This window comes from Stigmatopora nigra, chromosome 15 (assembly GCF_051989575.1).
Source record: "Stigmatopora nigra isolate UIUO_SnigA chromosome 15, RoL_Snig_1.1, whole genome shotgun sequence".
Classification (NCBI taxonomy): Eukaryota; Metazoa; Chordata; class Actinopteri; order Syngnathiformes; family Syngnathidae; genus Stigmatopora; species Stigmatopora nigra.
This window is the reverse complement of record NC_135522.1, coordinates 423970-439171: the sequence shown is the minus strand read 5'-3', so window position 1 is coordinate 439171 and position 15202 is coordinate 423970. Positions and strand designations below refer to the sequence as shown.

Below are 15202 nucleotides of genomic sequence, written 5' to 3'. Positions count from 1 at the left end.
TACCTGAATTGTTTTGACGTTAGGAACGTCTGCGGCCACCACGCCACCGCGCCACCTCTCCCCCCGACACCAGATCGCGCACACACGGAACGGGACGCTAACACCTCCCACCAGACGAGCGGTCTCCTAGTGACGAGCCGACGAGCGGTCGGCATCCGACGACGGCGAGGACGTTCTTGGTCACGGCGTGGAAAAAGGGAAGGAGGACCAGAAGGAGGACCTCAACAGGTGAGCTCTGTCTTTTGAGAGTGCCGGATAGCCAGCGGCCTTCAACTTTGGATTCCTTCATTTGTTCATTTTACATCTTTTCACGCATTTCTTGGCCGGCACCTTTCGCCGCCTCCTTTCTGATTCGCGGTGTTTGTCGGGCGCTTTGCAAAGTCTGCGTCGTACTGGCATACTATACTATGTCGTTTTCTTTTAATAGAAAAGCCTTACTATACTATGTCGTTTTTTTGAATAGAAAAGCCTTACTATACTATACTGTCCCGGGTTGTCAAAGATGGACCGCGGTGAGCCCCGACTGGGAAATCTGATCCAGGTGGCGACACGTGTTGGCGCGCACGTACTCACTGACGGCAACACGTGCCAGTGGACGCGGCCGGGCTTTGAAGTCCGTCTGACCTTTTGGGTCCGACGGCACAATCTGCTAGCGCCGCTCACTTTGCCTACGTTAGCGTATCACTAGCGCTGATCCCAACGCCGCCGAGTCCTACTCGTTCGGACCTCGTTTGGTGAGTCCTGAAAATATTTTGATATATTTATTTTCAGATTTTACAAAATAATTTTTGGACTAAAAACACTGAAAAAAATGGATTAAAAATTGCAACTATTGATTTAAAAAAAGGAAAATCGGGAAATATAATATCCATCTATACTCTTCATTTGAATTTGATCCTAAAACAGAAAGTTTACTTTCCCGGGCCGCACAAAATGACGCAGCGGGCCAGATTTGGCCCCCGGGCCGCCACTTTGACACCGCGATGCTTTAGTTTGTACTTCTAGCCAAGGCCTGTACAAAAGGGCTCCAAACATACCTTTGATGACCTGATTTGGACACAGGTGGCGCTCCCTCCTCAAGTTCCGTCGATCGTCCTATTTTTCCCCGTCAAAGATGGAGGCGGCGTGGGAGAACGACAGCAGCGCGTGGGTCCCGCCCAACGGCAGCCAGACGGCGGAAGTCGGGCACGGCGGCGACAACGACGCCGGCAGCGTACTGCTCCCGCTGGTGTACCTGGCGGTGTGCGCGGCGGGCCTGGGCGGCAACACGCTGGTCATCCACGTGGCGCTACGCCACTCCAAGGCGGAGTCGGCCACCAACACGTACATCCTGAACCTGGCGCTGGCCGACGAGCTGTTCATGCTGGGCCTTCCCTTCCTGGCGGCGCAGAACTCGCTGCAGGCCTGGCCCTTCGGCTCCTTCATGTGCCGGCTGGTGATGACGGTGGACTCCATCAACCAGTTCACCAGCATCTTCTGCCTGACCGTCATGAGCGTGGACCGCTACCTGGCCGTGGCCCGCCCGCTGCGCTCGGCCCGCTGGCGGCGCCCCCGGGTGGCCAAGGCCGTCAACGCCGCCGTCTGGGCGCTCTCCTTCCTGGTGGTGCTGCCCGTGGTGGTCTTTGCCGACATCCACCAGACGGGCGGCACCTGCAACATCCTGTGGCCGGCCCCCGTCCCCGTGTGGCGGGCCGCCTTCATCGTCTACACCTCCACGGTGGGCTTCCTGTTCCCCCTGCTGGTCATCTGCCTCTGTTACCTGCTCATCGTCTTCAAGGTGAGCCTCCGCCGAGCGAGCCGAGTAATCGTGCGTCGACACGCCAGCCCTTCGGGGGGCCTTGCATTTGACAAGACGTTGATCCCCTTGACACGGAATGTCCGCCGGTTCGAAGGTGCGCAGTTCGGCCAAGAAGGTCCACGCGGCGGCCGCCGCCTCCGGCAAGCGCCGCAGGTCGGAGCGCAAGGTGACGCGCATGGTGGTGATCGTGGTGGCCGTCTTCGTCTTGTGCTGGCTGCCCTTCTACGCGCTCAACGTGCTCAACCTCTTGGTGGCGCTGCCCACCGACTACCAGGGCCTCTACTACTTTGTGGTGGTGCTGGGCTACGCCAACAGCTGCGCCAACCCCGTGGTCTACGGCTTCATGTCGGACAACTTCAAGAGGGGCTTCCGCAAAGCCCTCTGCCGCCACGCCCGCAAAGCGGAACACCGGCGGGTGGGACCTCCGCCACCGTCGGCGCCGGCCCGGGACAGCCCGGCCGGAGGACCCTCTTTCCGAGAGGTCTCGGAAAGCCGGCCGGTCTTGGCCCCCGCCAGGCCAAATGCGTTCGTCGGCCGCCGGGAGTCTCTGTCGACGGCGCCCGAGCGCGGCGGCGGCGGCGAGTCCCGCTCGTTGGCCACGCCTCTGCTCGGAGACAACGCCGTCGCGCCGATGCCACCGGAGTAAAAATTCCTTCCGGGGGTTGAATCGTCCGGCAAAGAAGTGTCAGGTGGACACATGAACTGCACATGAACTTTCTGTGTGGGCAGAAAAGAAGTCATACATCTGAGTTTGTATAAAAATGGGCAAAGAAATAGGCAACTGTCATTGTAAAATATTGAGTTTTTGAAGACCTATAGCCTAAAAAACAACAACATAACCAGCTGTGTGAAAAACACCGCAGGCCACGTCATGTGCTACTTATAGTCCAGAAAATACGCTACACAAACTTGAAAAAGGCATTTTGGGTAGAATTAAAAAAAAAAAAAGTATGTATAGAATGTTGACTCACGTCAAAGAACACTTTGAAAGGACTGTGGTGGTCGTGATTTATTGTGCCTTTTTGGAGTATTTTTGTTGTTGTCTTGATTTGAAGCTTTCAGTGTTGTTGTGACTCTTGTGGCGTTTGTGCCTGTGACTCCGTGACAAAATCAACTGTTGTTCCAATAAATGTGTGCTCGAGTGTTTGTTGGCTTACTGTGGGAATGGAAGCTCTTCATTGACGGCCACTCCAAATATCAAGTGTTGATATGGACGCTTTCCCCTAAAAGCAAATTGCCTCTGCTAATTCAAGCCAGCTGCACCGCATTCACTTTGGCATTATTTGAAGATGTTTGTGACAGATGCGCGGCCGATCTTCAATAGAATATGAACAGCAAAAGTAGTCATGGCAATCATTTACTCCGGTACAAGTATTACGAGAAAATGAACAGAGAAGAAGAGAGAGAAAAAACTCAAGTCACTGAAATGTTTGACGAACAGTGACTTCTAGTGGACGTAGAGAGACTTGCATCTCGATTTCGCCAAGCTTCTTTTTGCCTAATCATTTGAAACACTAGCCTTTTGGAGCAAGTCAAGACCGTCACTTTATTTTATCTTCCTGACTGCTCTCCTCTCTCAAATGTTTGCCTTTGATTAATTCGGTGCGATTTTGTGGTGCAAATGTCTCTCGGCTCTCTGGGGACTCGCGCACGCGCGCACGCGCGCACGCACTCACGCACGCACGCCTGTAAACGTGACGTGCACGTCAAGGTACGCAAAGGGAACGTCAAGCATGACGTCCGTTGTCATCTTCTCGGCGCCTAATTGTCCAAGACTGGCCACCGATGATTGGACGCGTCTGTCAGTCCACCCTATAAGGGTGCAAGTGCAGGTACAGGAAGGGAAGGGAAAAGTGAGTTGCCCCTATTTGGACTCCTCTTTCTGCTTGGAAATGATTGGCAGACGTCCACCTTCCACATTTGGGCATCTCCATCAGGTACTTACAGTGGATGGTCTTCTAGTTTGGAGGGATTTTTGGCCAACCTATTTGCATTGGTTGTAATCATTACTGTGCAGCCATATTTGTGCCCCCATTTTGACCCCGGGCAGGTTATCGTCAGGGCGCGGGGTCGATTCCGCGTGGGCTCGAGTGGAAGTTTGCGCCTGGGGCCTGCCTTCTGCTTCTGAAATCTTCTCGTGATGAGATCCTGACCGTTGTTGTGGAGGTACTCCCTGGTTAGAACCCTAGCTTTTTCACTGGAATGGTCAAAGCCATTGTGATTTTGTGGCCCGGGCCGGACGTGTTTGAAAGCGACGCCGACCCGTCGGATGCAGTACGACTGGGCCGAAGACGACTTTGAGCTCCCCCAGGGCGTGGACCCGCTGGGCGGAGAGGCGCCCGAGGACGGCCGCCGCTACGTCATGTACCACGGCACCACCCGGGAGTGCGCCGAGCTCATCATGTCGGCGGGCTTCCGCCAGTCGCCCGACGGGATGCTGGGACGCGGCGTCTACCTCAGCCGCGACTTGCAGAAGGCCAAGCGCTACCCTCTCCACCAGTCCGAAGCCGACAAGGTGGGTAACCTCGCCCCTTCCGCCGGGCGGTGCTAGCGAGTGGCCTCCGCCTCCGCCGTGCTTTGTGTTGCTCCGCCCAGGTGGTCCTGAAGGTGGCGGTGGACGTGGGCCGGGTGATCGCCATCAATTTCCAGGGGCACCCGCGGCAAAAGACGTGGCACGACGTGCGCCACGGCCCCGTCTTCGACACGGCCTGGGTGCCCCCCCATTGCGGGATGGTGCCCAGCGGACTGGAGGAGGACTGCGTGTGGGACCCCCGGCGGATCGCCGTCCTGGACACCATCGTGCCCACGCCGCGCAACCGCACCTGAAGGTCGCCCCGCCTCCTCTGGCGCGGGAACCGCGACGTCAAAAGCCGAAAGATGGCCGGAAGTCGAGACGACGATGACCTCGTAAGGAGCGTTAGCGAACTGCGTTTGGACCTGCTCTGACAACGAAATGTGCGCACCCCGCATCAATCTTTCCCGGTCTATGTATGAACTATCAATGGCGGTAAATGGGTTTGAGGGTTAAATACATCCAAATTATACTCTAAAATTGGAATATTTCAGCAATTGTATAGGAGTGTGCAGAGCAATTCAAAAGATGATATAATCGAAGGTTTTTTTTCAATCGAACTGAACTCGCTGGCTCCATCTGTCGTTCAAGTTGAGAAGTGTAACTGGGTTACAATGACACGCAGGTGGCCCGCGAGCCGTAGTGTGGACAACACAAACGAACGTCGCTCTATTTGTAGAAGAGGAAAATGCGGGGGGGCGAGGCTAGAGTCAATACGCCGACATCCTCGCGTGGCTACCCGGCAGCCGTCAGGAACCAGCCAGTAGCCAGCCAGTAGCCAGCCAGTAGCCAGCAGCCAGTCGCCGGCCAAAAAGGCGTCCCGGGCCACCCCCTCTTCCTCCAAGCAGCCAGCCAGCCGCCGTCTCTCCGGGACTTCCAGGCGGCCGGCCATGAAGGCTCTCGGATGTCGTCCCCGCAGGTTGGCCACGCGCTCCCGGTCGGCGGCGGTGGCTGTCGCGCTGCTCGTGCTGCTCGTCCAGACGCTGCTGGTGTGGAACTTTAGCAGTCTGGACGGTTCATCCGGGGGGCGCCGCGGCATTGCCAATGGCAATAACAATGGCAATAGCAATGGCAATGGTTATGGCGACGGAGGCGGACGACACAAGCGAGCCGTCGGTCCGGACAAAGCCGACGGACGGACCCCCGGCAACGGGGCTCACGGGAGGAGCGAGGCGGCGCCGCCCGAAACGCTCGGAAACGCGGCCACCAGACACAAGCCACGACGAAGCGTAAGTCTCTCCGTCCATCCAGCGGTCAAAAGTCCATTTGCAAAGGTGGCCATTTGACGTGGCATCAGCTTGACGGCGATTCTTTCGTTAACATAATTAGGATCGATTGTTGTGGGTGTTTTTTTTTTGTCTCACAAAATTGACAATCGTAGTTATTCAACCGTTTCAAAGCTTTCCCAAATGGGATGAAATGACATATCTCGTACAACGACAAGTTGAGCCAGGTCTGGTAAAGATGAATTGCCTGACTCCAAATCAAGACCATGGGACCGATTGTCGTGGAGGTCAATTGTCAAGGCTACGGCGGTCCGACTACGTCGACCCATTGCCATCTTGGTCATTGTTTCCATCTTATTGACTGGACCAAACCCACTTGAGCACCAAGGTGACGTTGCGCCCTGCCGAAAGGTCGGGTCACCGTGACAACGCGGCTTGCCCGTCAGCCTCCCTCCACATATTCCGGGGCCTCTCCGTGGCGACCTGGCAGGCGGCTGGGCTTGTAAAAGCCAAAGTCCCCCCCACGCTGGCCACCACCACCCACCAAAGTTAAAGGCTGTACTACCTGGAAAAACAAATTCCTTCAGCTTAGCCGCCTGCTCGTGGAAGAATCATTCAATTCATGAAGGTGAATCACTGGCTCTAGAAATGGCAGAGCCCGACTCCACGTTTTCCCGTCAGAGTCTATAAATGACACTTCAAATCTTGCGGTGATGCGTCAAAAAACTAAAAGCCACCGTTGCAGTGGATCCTATTGTTGCTTCTCCCGGCCAATACAAACAAAGACAGTTGGTGGCGGCCATAGTGGCCAAGAAGAAAGACTATGAATTCTTAAGAATATGTATATATTGATATATATTTTGTATGAATTTGCGTAAGTGTTGCGTAAGCGTGCCGTTAAAAAGAACCAATTGTACGTCTCTCCCTTCAGGACGTCTACCGCTCCCACCGGCCCAAGGAGAAGCCGCCGCCGCCCCCCGACGGCAACAACGAGAACTCGGTGCCCAGAGACTCGTTGGGCGCGGACGGCGGGGGCCCCGCCGGAGACTTGGCGGCCCGCCGTCTCCCCGAGCCGGTAGGCCGGCCGGTGGCGGCGCCGTGCGAGATGTTGGGCAAGGAGGTGGTCTCGGCGCTGTCGCGAGCCAAAAGTCGCCAATGTCGTCAACGCATGGCCGACGTCTACTGCAAACACCGGGAGGAGAAGCTCATGCCTCGCCGGCTGCCTCGATACTGCCCCCTGCCAGGTAAGGCCGGTGCCCGCCATGGCATTTTCCAAACGTACGTAACCTTTCATCGGGGCGGGAACCCGGCATCGCCCTTTCCATGGCTCCGTGGCAGCCTTGCCGCTTGAAATGGATTGAATGTTCGTGGCAATCAATGGCAGAAAAGCTCCTACGGCCCTATCTAATAATAATTGGACATAGGCTTTGTCATCATCATTGACTGGACAAAAGCCGAATTGTCATCCTAGCCAGAAAGTGCGTATGACCAAATTGTTAAAAAATAAATATGGCATCTCCTTCCAAAAGTCAATAAATCCTGGCGACTGTAGAATAACCAACGACACCAAACTGGAGCGCATAGAGCCACTGCCCCCGTGCGCGCCGCCATCTTGGATCAAGTCCATCACGCATTGGCCTTTTTATGAGAACGGATCGTTTTTCTAACGGCTACAAAGCAACAAAATCATTCCGTTGGACAAAGCATATTGTCAAAGGGCAGCAAAAAGTTTTGAGCCCAAATCCGCTGAAATCCAGCCCAAGAGCATCCCGTAATCCCCCCCATTTGGTTATTGGCCACCAGTGTGCGCTTTGGCTGGGTGTGGCCCGTGTGAAAGGCTTCTTTGGCTTCTTTGGCCGCTAATTACAGGCTGCCGCCGTCAACTTATTCTGGGACGCGCTGACTAAAGGCTTCCACTTTTGTTCCTCAATGGCGGCAGGCCCCGCCCGCCCAGAACACAGCCCCGCCGGCTCCGCCGGCCCTTCCGAGAGCCCGTCTTTTGACGGAGGGACAGGGGCCCGGCCTTTCAAGTGGCTGGATGATACGGGCGGACGGGCTCGGCCGTCACGCATTCCCGTCATTAGTGGTCGCGTCGGTTCGAGCGCACGCCCCGCACGTCCGTCGGGGAAAGTCGACGCAGAGCGTGCAGATTTGGGGTGGCTTCCATTTGAATAAAAGGACTGACTGTCAAACATGAAAGTTCTAAAAAGATGTGGAGGATTTGTCACTTGATGGATTGGCGGGTGTGAGGGGGTTAAAAATGAGTGGCTCCGAACCCCAGAAGCCTATCTTCGGCCATTTGCCTCCTTAAACTTGAGTTGGGGACCAACACTTGTCATGTCCCACTTTGCAGGGAAAGTCAGCGCCAGCGTGGAGTGGGACGAGGAGCGGGATCGAGAACCACATCCAGAACGGGATCCAGAACGGGATCCAGAACCGGATCGAGAATCGGATCGAGAACCGGATCGAACCCCGGCCTCGCCGGCGTCACCGGTGAGGCTGGCCTTTGTGCTGGTGGTGCACGGTCGGGCCTCGCGGCAGTTCCGCCGCCTCTTCAAGGCCATCTACCACACGTCGCACTTCTACTACATCCACGTGGACGAGGTGGGATCAGATCGGGGTTGGGCGGGGCGTCGATCCCGACAATAACTCAGTTCCGCCTCCACAGAGGTCCGACTTCCTTCACCGGGAGGTGGCGCCGATGGCCCGCCGCTACCCCAACGTGCGCGTGACGCCGTGGAGGATGGCCACCATCTGGGGCGGGGCCAGCCTGCTGGCCATGTACCTGCGCGCCATGGAGGACTTGCTGGCCATGAGCGATTGGTCCTGGGACTTCTTTGTCAACCTCAGCGCCGCCGACTACCCCATCAGGTGAACAATTCTTTGGGGGAAGTATTACAAAGTATTACCGCAGGCCTGTGAAAAGCCGACGACGGTTTGGTCACCCTTGGTTGTGACATTGAAGTGTGCACACGCGCGTGTCTGCGGCGCCCAATTATAGCGCGGGCTTGTGGCGCTCGGAGTCTATCGACGTGCAAATGGCGTGACCTGCTTTTTTGGGCGGTCGATGGACGCCAGCTCGGAATAGAATGGCCGATAAGCCCACGTCACAGACTGAATTGACGTCATTGGGTTTTGTTGGTGCGGATTTTTGCCCGTTGAAGGAATTCTCTGTGATGGCTTGAATGTCGTTTGCAGGACCAACGATGAGCTGGTGGCCTTCTTGTCCAAACACCGCCACCTCAACTTCATCAAGTCCCACGGGCGCGACAACGCGCGGTGAGAGCCGCCTGTCATTGTCTCCATTCTCTCCTGGCTTGGTCTCATTGAGGTCCCGTGTCAGTTTCATCCGCAAACAGGGTCTGGACCGCCTCTTCGTGGAGTGCGACACGCACATGTGGCGGCTGGGCGACCGGCAGATCCCGGAAGGCATCCAGGTGGACGGCGGCTCCGATTGGTTCCTGCTCAACCGGGCCTTTGTGGACTACGTGGCGCGATCCCAGGACGAGCTGGTGAGCGGCTTGAAGCGCTTCTACGCCTTTACGCTGCTTCCCGCCGAGGTGAGATGAGATGAAAATGTTTTTTTTTTTTTGTTTGCGCGACACATCTCTGACTTTGTCCCGCCTTTGGCAGTCCTTTTTCCACACGGTGCTGGAGAACAGCGCCCTCTGCGGCAGCATGGTGGACAACAACCTGAGGCTGACCAACTGGAACCGCAAACTGGGCTGCAAATGCCAGTACAAGCACATCGTGGACTGGTGCGGCTGCTCGCCCAACGACTTCAAGCCCGCCGACGTGCCGCGCTTCCAGGTCAGCTATCCTTCTTTCCAAAGTCCGCCTTTCCCGTCCCCTATCGTCGACATATCGGCAGGGCGAGGCTCGTAAATGCCAACGCTCTCGTCAGAGGGGATTCCCGGCCCCTTTGAAAAGGCCGCCCGCCCCCCTCCAAGCCATTTTGACACGCCCGTGGGTGTCGCTGTGAAGAAAGCGTACCTGAAAAGGCCCGGCAATTCTTTCAAGTGAAGGACCAGCTACTGACTGAGCGCAGGTTGTCATTAGAAGGCAGGAAGCCTTAGATATTCCTGGCTTGGAAGAAAGAGGAAAAAAAAGACGCCGGGAATAACCGGGGCCAAATTAGCGCCACGAGCCCGTCCAGGAAGCGCCCGCCGTATTTATAGACGCTTCGGAGCCGTCATTATGGGCGGCCCACGCTGGCTTCATTTTACCAAGGCGCTTTTCTGTGTTACAAGAAATGAGTGCAAAAGCTCTTCCCAATCGGCACACCATCTTACATTTTGAGATTTGAAGCTTGACTGACCTGTGGTCCTTCTCAGCAAGCGTCACGGCCGGCCTTCTTCGCCAGGAAGTTTGAGGCGGCCGTCAGCCAGGAAGTGGTCAACATGCTGGACGCGCAGCTGTACGGGGCGCCGGGCCTACCGGGCCTTCACGCCTACTGGGAGAACGTCTACGAGCGCGAGACGGACGACAAGCCCACGGACGGCGCGCTGGGACACTACCACGCCTTCGCCCGCATGGGCCTGGAGAGGGCCGCCGCCGCCGCCTCTTCGTCCTCGGCGCCGGGGAGCCTCCCCCTCGACACCTGCAGGTACGTTTGCCGTCAAATGTGCAACTTAGGGGCCAACGCTTGTGCGTGAGTGACGTTTGGGTGGGTGAGAGAAGCTAGCCGAGGTTGGCGCCCGTCCGTCCCTGCCACAAGGCTCTCCTTGTGCGGGATAAAGACGTCTCTGTGGGGCAACCTGGCTTATTTATTCAAGTCTGTCCACCCCCGGCCTGAAAAAGCCTTCTGTTTTCCCACCCCCACGTGCTCCTCCGTGCTCCTTCAGGTACCAGGGCCCGGCTCAGCCTCTGTCCGTGCACATGTACTTCCTGTCGGACCGCTTCCAGGGGTACCTGGTGCGTCACGCGGCCACCGAGCCGGCATCGGGACGCTCGGGGATACTGGAGACCTGGGTGACGCCCCGGGACCACTTTGCCCTGGCCGAACCCCCACACCCGGACAACAGACTACTGCACATTCAGGTCGGTCGCTCATCCCACAGCCATGTACACACACACACTTGAGCCAAAAATGCACAAAGGAGGCCGAAATATAAAAAATATAAAAAGAATCCCTTACTTGTACTCATTTTGATGAGCCTTTGTCAGATCAACTCCTGCCTGGGGCGCCCTCTGGCGGTTCACTATAAAAATAACGTGAATTTCACACAATTCCTAGCGGACAAACTTGTACAAAAATATGGTACCTCGCTTTTCTTTTCAATGAAGAGCGGTCAACCCCTTGATATCTAATGGTCGCCGGTCCCGTTGCAGGTGGGCCGCGAGTGGGACCCCAAGGAGCGCCTGTTCGCCACCCGCGGGGGCCTCCTGGGCCCCGAGGACGCCCCGTCGGCGGCGCTGCGCTGGAGGCGGGGCGGCGGCAACCTGACGGCCACGGTGGTGTGGATCGACCCCACCAACGTGATCGCCGCCACCTACGACGTGCGCGTGGACGCCGGCGCCGAGGTGACGCACTACCGCCCCCCGCTGGCCGGGCCCCTGCGCCCCGGCGTGTGGACGCTGAAGGTGCTGGACCGCTGGAGCCCACTGGGACAGACGTCCTTCCCGGTTGCCCCGCTGCAGTTCCGACGAGGGCGCCCCCTGTCGTCAGGTACCCGCCACCGCCTCATTCGGAGGGTTGGCCAAGCCACCCGTTTAAGGCCTTTCTCCTATTTTTGACAGAGGAGGCTTTCACGCTCCACGGTGGGCCGCCGGGAAAGTCGTACATGGAGCAGAGTTTCCACGGCCTGAACCCCATCTTGCGCCTGCCGCTGAGCCTGAGCGCGGTGGAGGAGGCGGAGGCCAACGCCGGACTGACGGGGGCGCCGCTGCGGCGGTGGCTGGACCGCCTCCTGGCCGGCTTCTGGGCGGCGACCGACGTCTGCTCGGCGGGCGGCGAGGGAGTTTGCCCCGCCCTGCGCGCCTGCCGGAAGAGCGCCTGGAGCTCGTACGGCCCGGACCCCAAGTCCCAATTGGGAGCGCCCCGACGCGACGGGCGCATCAGGTAGCCCCGCCTGTGCTCGCCCGCCCGTTTGTTTCCATTTGGCCGGGCACATTTTCGAGCCCCCACCTTGGATTTTGTCCCTCTGGGGCCATTTGACCCACCAGTGCCACTTGCCAGACTGAAGTCCCCAAAAGTTGCCCATGTATTTATTCGTGTCGTTTTTTTTTTTTGTTTTGGCTTATTTAAGCGCTTGGTTTAAAACAATATTATTTATGTCAAATACATTCCTACCATGGTGTTAATTTAATTTGTATCTCACTCCATCAGGAGTGGATTTTAATATATTCTGTAAGACGTCGTTAAGATGACTTTAGCTCATGAACTGATTCTTTAATTTATTGCAAATAAAGAAACGGCTGTCAAAGTAATGTTTGCTTAACAAATTACATTTTTGTCTTTTTAGCCAGCATACCTTGTAGCATTTGACGTGCCTCCATTCTAAAATTGAAAATGTTTTCTTCAACTTTGTTTACCAGCTCAAAAATGTTTTAAAAATGAAGTGCGCACGTCTGGTGCCTTTTCTCGGTCTTTATTCTAACAAAGTAGCGATATGAAATAGAACATATTTACAGTTGGAGCGGCTTCTGGCCATCCGGTCGGTCGGTCGGTCGGTGACTCACTTCTTGGACAACTTGACCTGCTTGTTTTTGGGGGGCGCCCACTTCAGGCACAGCGTGTCCACTGCGCGGAGAGCAGAGTGGTTAGCGGCAGACGGCGGCGTGCGCCGACAGGCGACACTCACCGGTAATGGGCGGCTTCTTGTACTGCGCGCTCTTGAGGTGCTCGTCCACCAGTTTGGGGGTGACGCAGATGACGTGTTGGCCTTTCCAGTACTTGACCATGTTGAGGGACTGCAGCGTGCTGATGATGTCACTCTGCGTGATGCTGGTCATTTGGCTGCGTTGGCACACAAATCATTGTTGGAGTTAAACAAAAAAGAAGGGCGGAGCCCCAAACGGACCCACCCTTCCATTTTTGAGCATCAAACGTGGGCTCACCTGAGATCTTTGATGGAGAGCGTGCCCCTAAAATCCCGCAGGATCTCCAGAAGAACCCAGGACCAGTAGCTGCGGTAGCTCAGCTTGCCCAGGTCGGAGAGCGGCTTCTCGGGGGAGCCCACCGCGCTCTCCAGTTTGGACAGCTCGTAACCTGCCACGGCCAAAATATGAGCCCTCCACGTTCGACAAATTAAAAAGGGGCGCGGCCACTCACTGAAGGCGATGAGGAACTTCCCGTAGCCGCGCCGTTGGTACGGCGGCAGTGTCAGGATGCAAGCCACGTTGTTCCCGTCCGGCGATTCTTTCTCCTGAAAAACATTTGACCTCCTCAAAAACAACTTTCCCGAATGGCGACGACGCTGGCGGCGAGCCTCTTACTTTGGAGAAGTAGCCCACGATGTGCGCCCCGTGCTTGTTGACCTCGGTGAGGATGTAAAAAATGAAGGGTTCCACGTCAAAGTACAGCGTTTTGTGGTCCAGGAAGAGTTTGGCCAGCAGACACAAATTCTGACAGTAGATCTGGGAAGAAAAAGAAGAAAAAAAAAAGTTCCATACCTCCCTGTCCAGCGACAATTTGCACACGGCTCACCTTGTGATCGCGGCCGTCCGCCTCGTACACGGAGATGTTGCTCCGCCGGTAGATCTCTTTGCCCGGGGGCTGTTTCCACTGGCAGTTGGACTACAAACACAAATTTAAGAGGAGGGCTGAAAGCCATAGTTTGGAAAAGTAAATACATCCATTCCCAAAAAGGTGAAAATTCCTGAGAGTGGCAGAAATATGATATGTTAGAACCCCCCCTCCCCCCAAAAAAGAGAGAAGCAAGTACGCACCAGGTGGTGCCTGAAGGTGTTCTCGTACTTCATGTACTTGAGGCAGTACTCGCAGATCCAAAGTTTGGGCTGCTTGCCGTAGTCTTCGGGGAAGGGCGAAAAGTACCAGGCGTCGATCTCAAAGTTGCCGATCTGGATCTTGTCCACGTACTTCACTTTGGTGATCTGTCGCCAGGTTTCAGAGGTCAACCAAGGCGGTGGGCTGGCGACGGGACGGACGGCGAGGGCCCACCTACCGCTTCGTGTTCTTTCTCCAGCGCCGCCGTGGTCGGGTCCATCTCGGCGTACGTCTGAAAACAATAATAAAAATGGACTCTGCCGCTGTGGAAAGCCTCGCCCGCCCGCCCGCCCGCCCGTCTCCTCGCCGACCTCACCTTCTGCACGTGGTTGATCTCGTCGTGCTTGCGTTTCTGGTTGCGCGTGATCTTGCGCTCGGGCTGCTCGCCCACGTCGCCCACGCCGCCCACCTCCACGCTCTTCCTCACCGCGTCTTTCACCGTCTTGGTGAGCGCCAGGCGACCTTTGCCCACCCACTCGTCCAGCCGCCGGTTGACTGAGCACAAATGGAATTCAACGGCATTGTCGTCGGACGACGTGGCGTTCGGACGACTGCGGTGGCTTACATCCCACGTAGTGCACGTAGAACTCTTCTCTTCCTTCCTGCTCGTTCAGCCGAGACTGGATGACTTCCGCTGCGTCTAAATCCAAGCGGGGAAAGTGATGACATCAATTCAAAATGACAAAACAGTCCATTCATTTCTAGGTGTCGTCAATGTTTACATAGTGTGAAGAAGTGGCTTCAAAATGAGCACAAAACTAAAGATAGAAATTAACATGGTTCATAAAGAATGGCGAAAATACGCTTTTATTATTCTTTTGACAATAAAGAAACCTTGACTGAGTCACTAACTATAACTCGTATCTACGCTTGGAGTCTCTTTAACAAGCTGCGGTACGAAACGACAGCGCCCTCGCTTGGTAACGCGCGTAATTTGCCCTCCCTCCAGGACACCTGCCTAACAATCAAGCCCCCGAGATTCTAATTTTTGACTACGCCATAAAAGAAGGCATTCCTTATTGTCTCGGTAAAGTGACGTCATTTCCCCGGCGACGGAGTGCAACTTACGCCAGGTCTTGTCGGCTCGTTGGCACAAATAGGTTCCTCCAATTTCCACCGACACTTCTTGCTCTCTGCCGCCGAGCAAGACGCTCCTGTCCGGGGCGCGCTGACTTCCCGAGCCTCCGTCGGCGCCCCCTCGCCGCCCCAGAGCCTCGGGCTCTGGCTCGGCGTCGTCCTCCTCGCCACCGCTGCCGTTGGACGAGCAGGCCGCCGCTAGGCCGCCGTCCGCGTCCCCGCGCTCATTCGCCGCAGAACAAGGGTCCAGGTGGTCCGCGTCCATGGCCGGCCGCCCCTCGGTCCCGGTCCGCTGAGGTCGTGCTCGAGTCCCACCCGTCTTGCTTTCTGTTCGCTTGAAAACAAGCGCGCCTCTCACTCCGTTGACAACATGGCCGACGCGCGTCGCTATCTGGGTGACGTAGTAACGCTGCGTCACCGAATGGCACGCGATTGGTTGGACAAGGATGACAAAGAGCGCGAAGTTTCTAGATATCGCATAAGTGAGCGAGATTGAAAATGTCGTGGTCGGCGGCGTTAATGACCGGCATTACCCGGAAGAAGTAAACTTCTCGGCCGCACGAAATGTGAGCTGAGTGATT

The 15202-nt window shown here is 56.3% G+C and overlaps 4 protein-coding genes across 5 annotated transcripts; 3 read left to right on the top strand and 1 right to left on the bottom strand.

Moving 5' to 3' along the window:
• Nucleotides 1–76: 76 nt before the first annotated feature.
• LOC144208540 (somatostatin receptor type 5-like) lies at nucleotides 77–2444 on the top strand. The gene is made up of 3 exons (XM_077734448.1): nucleotides 77–228; nucleotides 1063–1777; nucleotides 1893–2444. The coding sequence occupies exons 2-3, from the start codon at nucleotides 1115–1117 to the stop codon at nucleotides 2442–2444; spliced, it is 1215 nt and encodes a 404-aa protein (XP_077590574.1). The 5' UTR covers nucleotides 77–228; nucleotides 1063–1114.
• A 1136-nt stretch (nucleotides 2445–3580) lies between these two features.
• On the top strand, nucleotides 3581–4624 carry LOC144208753 (uncharacterized). Of its 2 annotated transcripts, XM_077734758.1 has the most exons (4): nucleotides 3581–3735; nucleotides 3849–3964; nucleotides 4051–4313; nucleotides 4394–4624. In XM_077734758.1, the coding sequence occupies exons 3-4, from the start codon at nucleotides 4068–4070 to the stop codon at nucleotides 4622–4624; spliced, it is 477 nt and encodes a 158-aa protein (XP_077590884.1). In that variant the 5' UTR covers nucleotides 3581–3735; nucleotides 3849–3964; nucleotides 4051–4067. The 2 variants fall into 2 exon arrangements, with proteins under 2 accessions (XP_077590884.1, XP_077590883.1); XM_077734757.1 differs by having other exon boundaries at nucleotides 3849–4313.
• Nucleotides 4625–5073: 449 nt separating this feature from the next.
• On the top strand, nucleotides 5074–12025 carry LOC144208792 (xylosyltransferase 1-like). The gene is made up of 11 exons (XM_077734810.1): nucleotides 5074–5599; nucleotides 6528–6840; nucleotides 7950–8200; nucleotides 8265–8467; nucleotides 8795–8875; nucleotides 8940–9156; nucleotides 9230–9406; nucleotides 9931–10202; nucleotides 10441–10636; nucleotides 10928–11264; nucleotides 11336–12025. Exons 1-11 carry the CDS (start codon nucleotides 5261–5263, stop codon nucleotides 11659–11661), a joined length of 2712 nt encoding a protein of 903 aa, XP_077590936.1. The 5' UTR covers nucleotides 5074–5260; the 3' UTR covers nucleotides 11662–12025.
• A 145-nt stretch (nucleotides 12026–12170) lies between these two features.
• Nucleotides 12171–15050, bottom strand: kat8 (K(lysine) acetyltransferase 8). The gene is made up of 11 exons (XM_077734811.1): nucleotides 14613–15050; nucleotides 14110–14184; nucleotides 13861–14039; nucleotides 13723–13776; nucleotides 13487–13651; nucleotides 13245–13334; nucleotides 13034–13174; nucleotides 12870–12963; nucleotides 12656–12806; nucleotides 12400–12554; nucleotides 12171–12338 (listed from the first exon to the last, which is right to left on the bottom strand). Exons 1-11 carry the CDS (start codon nucleotides 14884–14886, stop codon nucleotides 12274–12276), a joined length of 1443 nt encoding a protein of 480 aa, XP_077590937.1. The 5' UTR covers nucleotides 14887–15050; the 3' UTR covers nucleotides 12171–12273.
• Nucleotides 15051–15202: the final 152 nt, after the last annotated feature.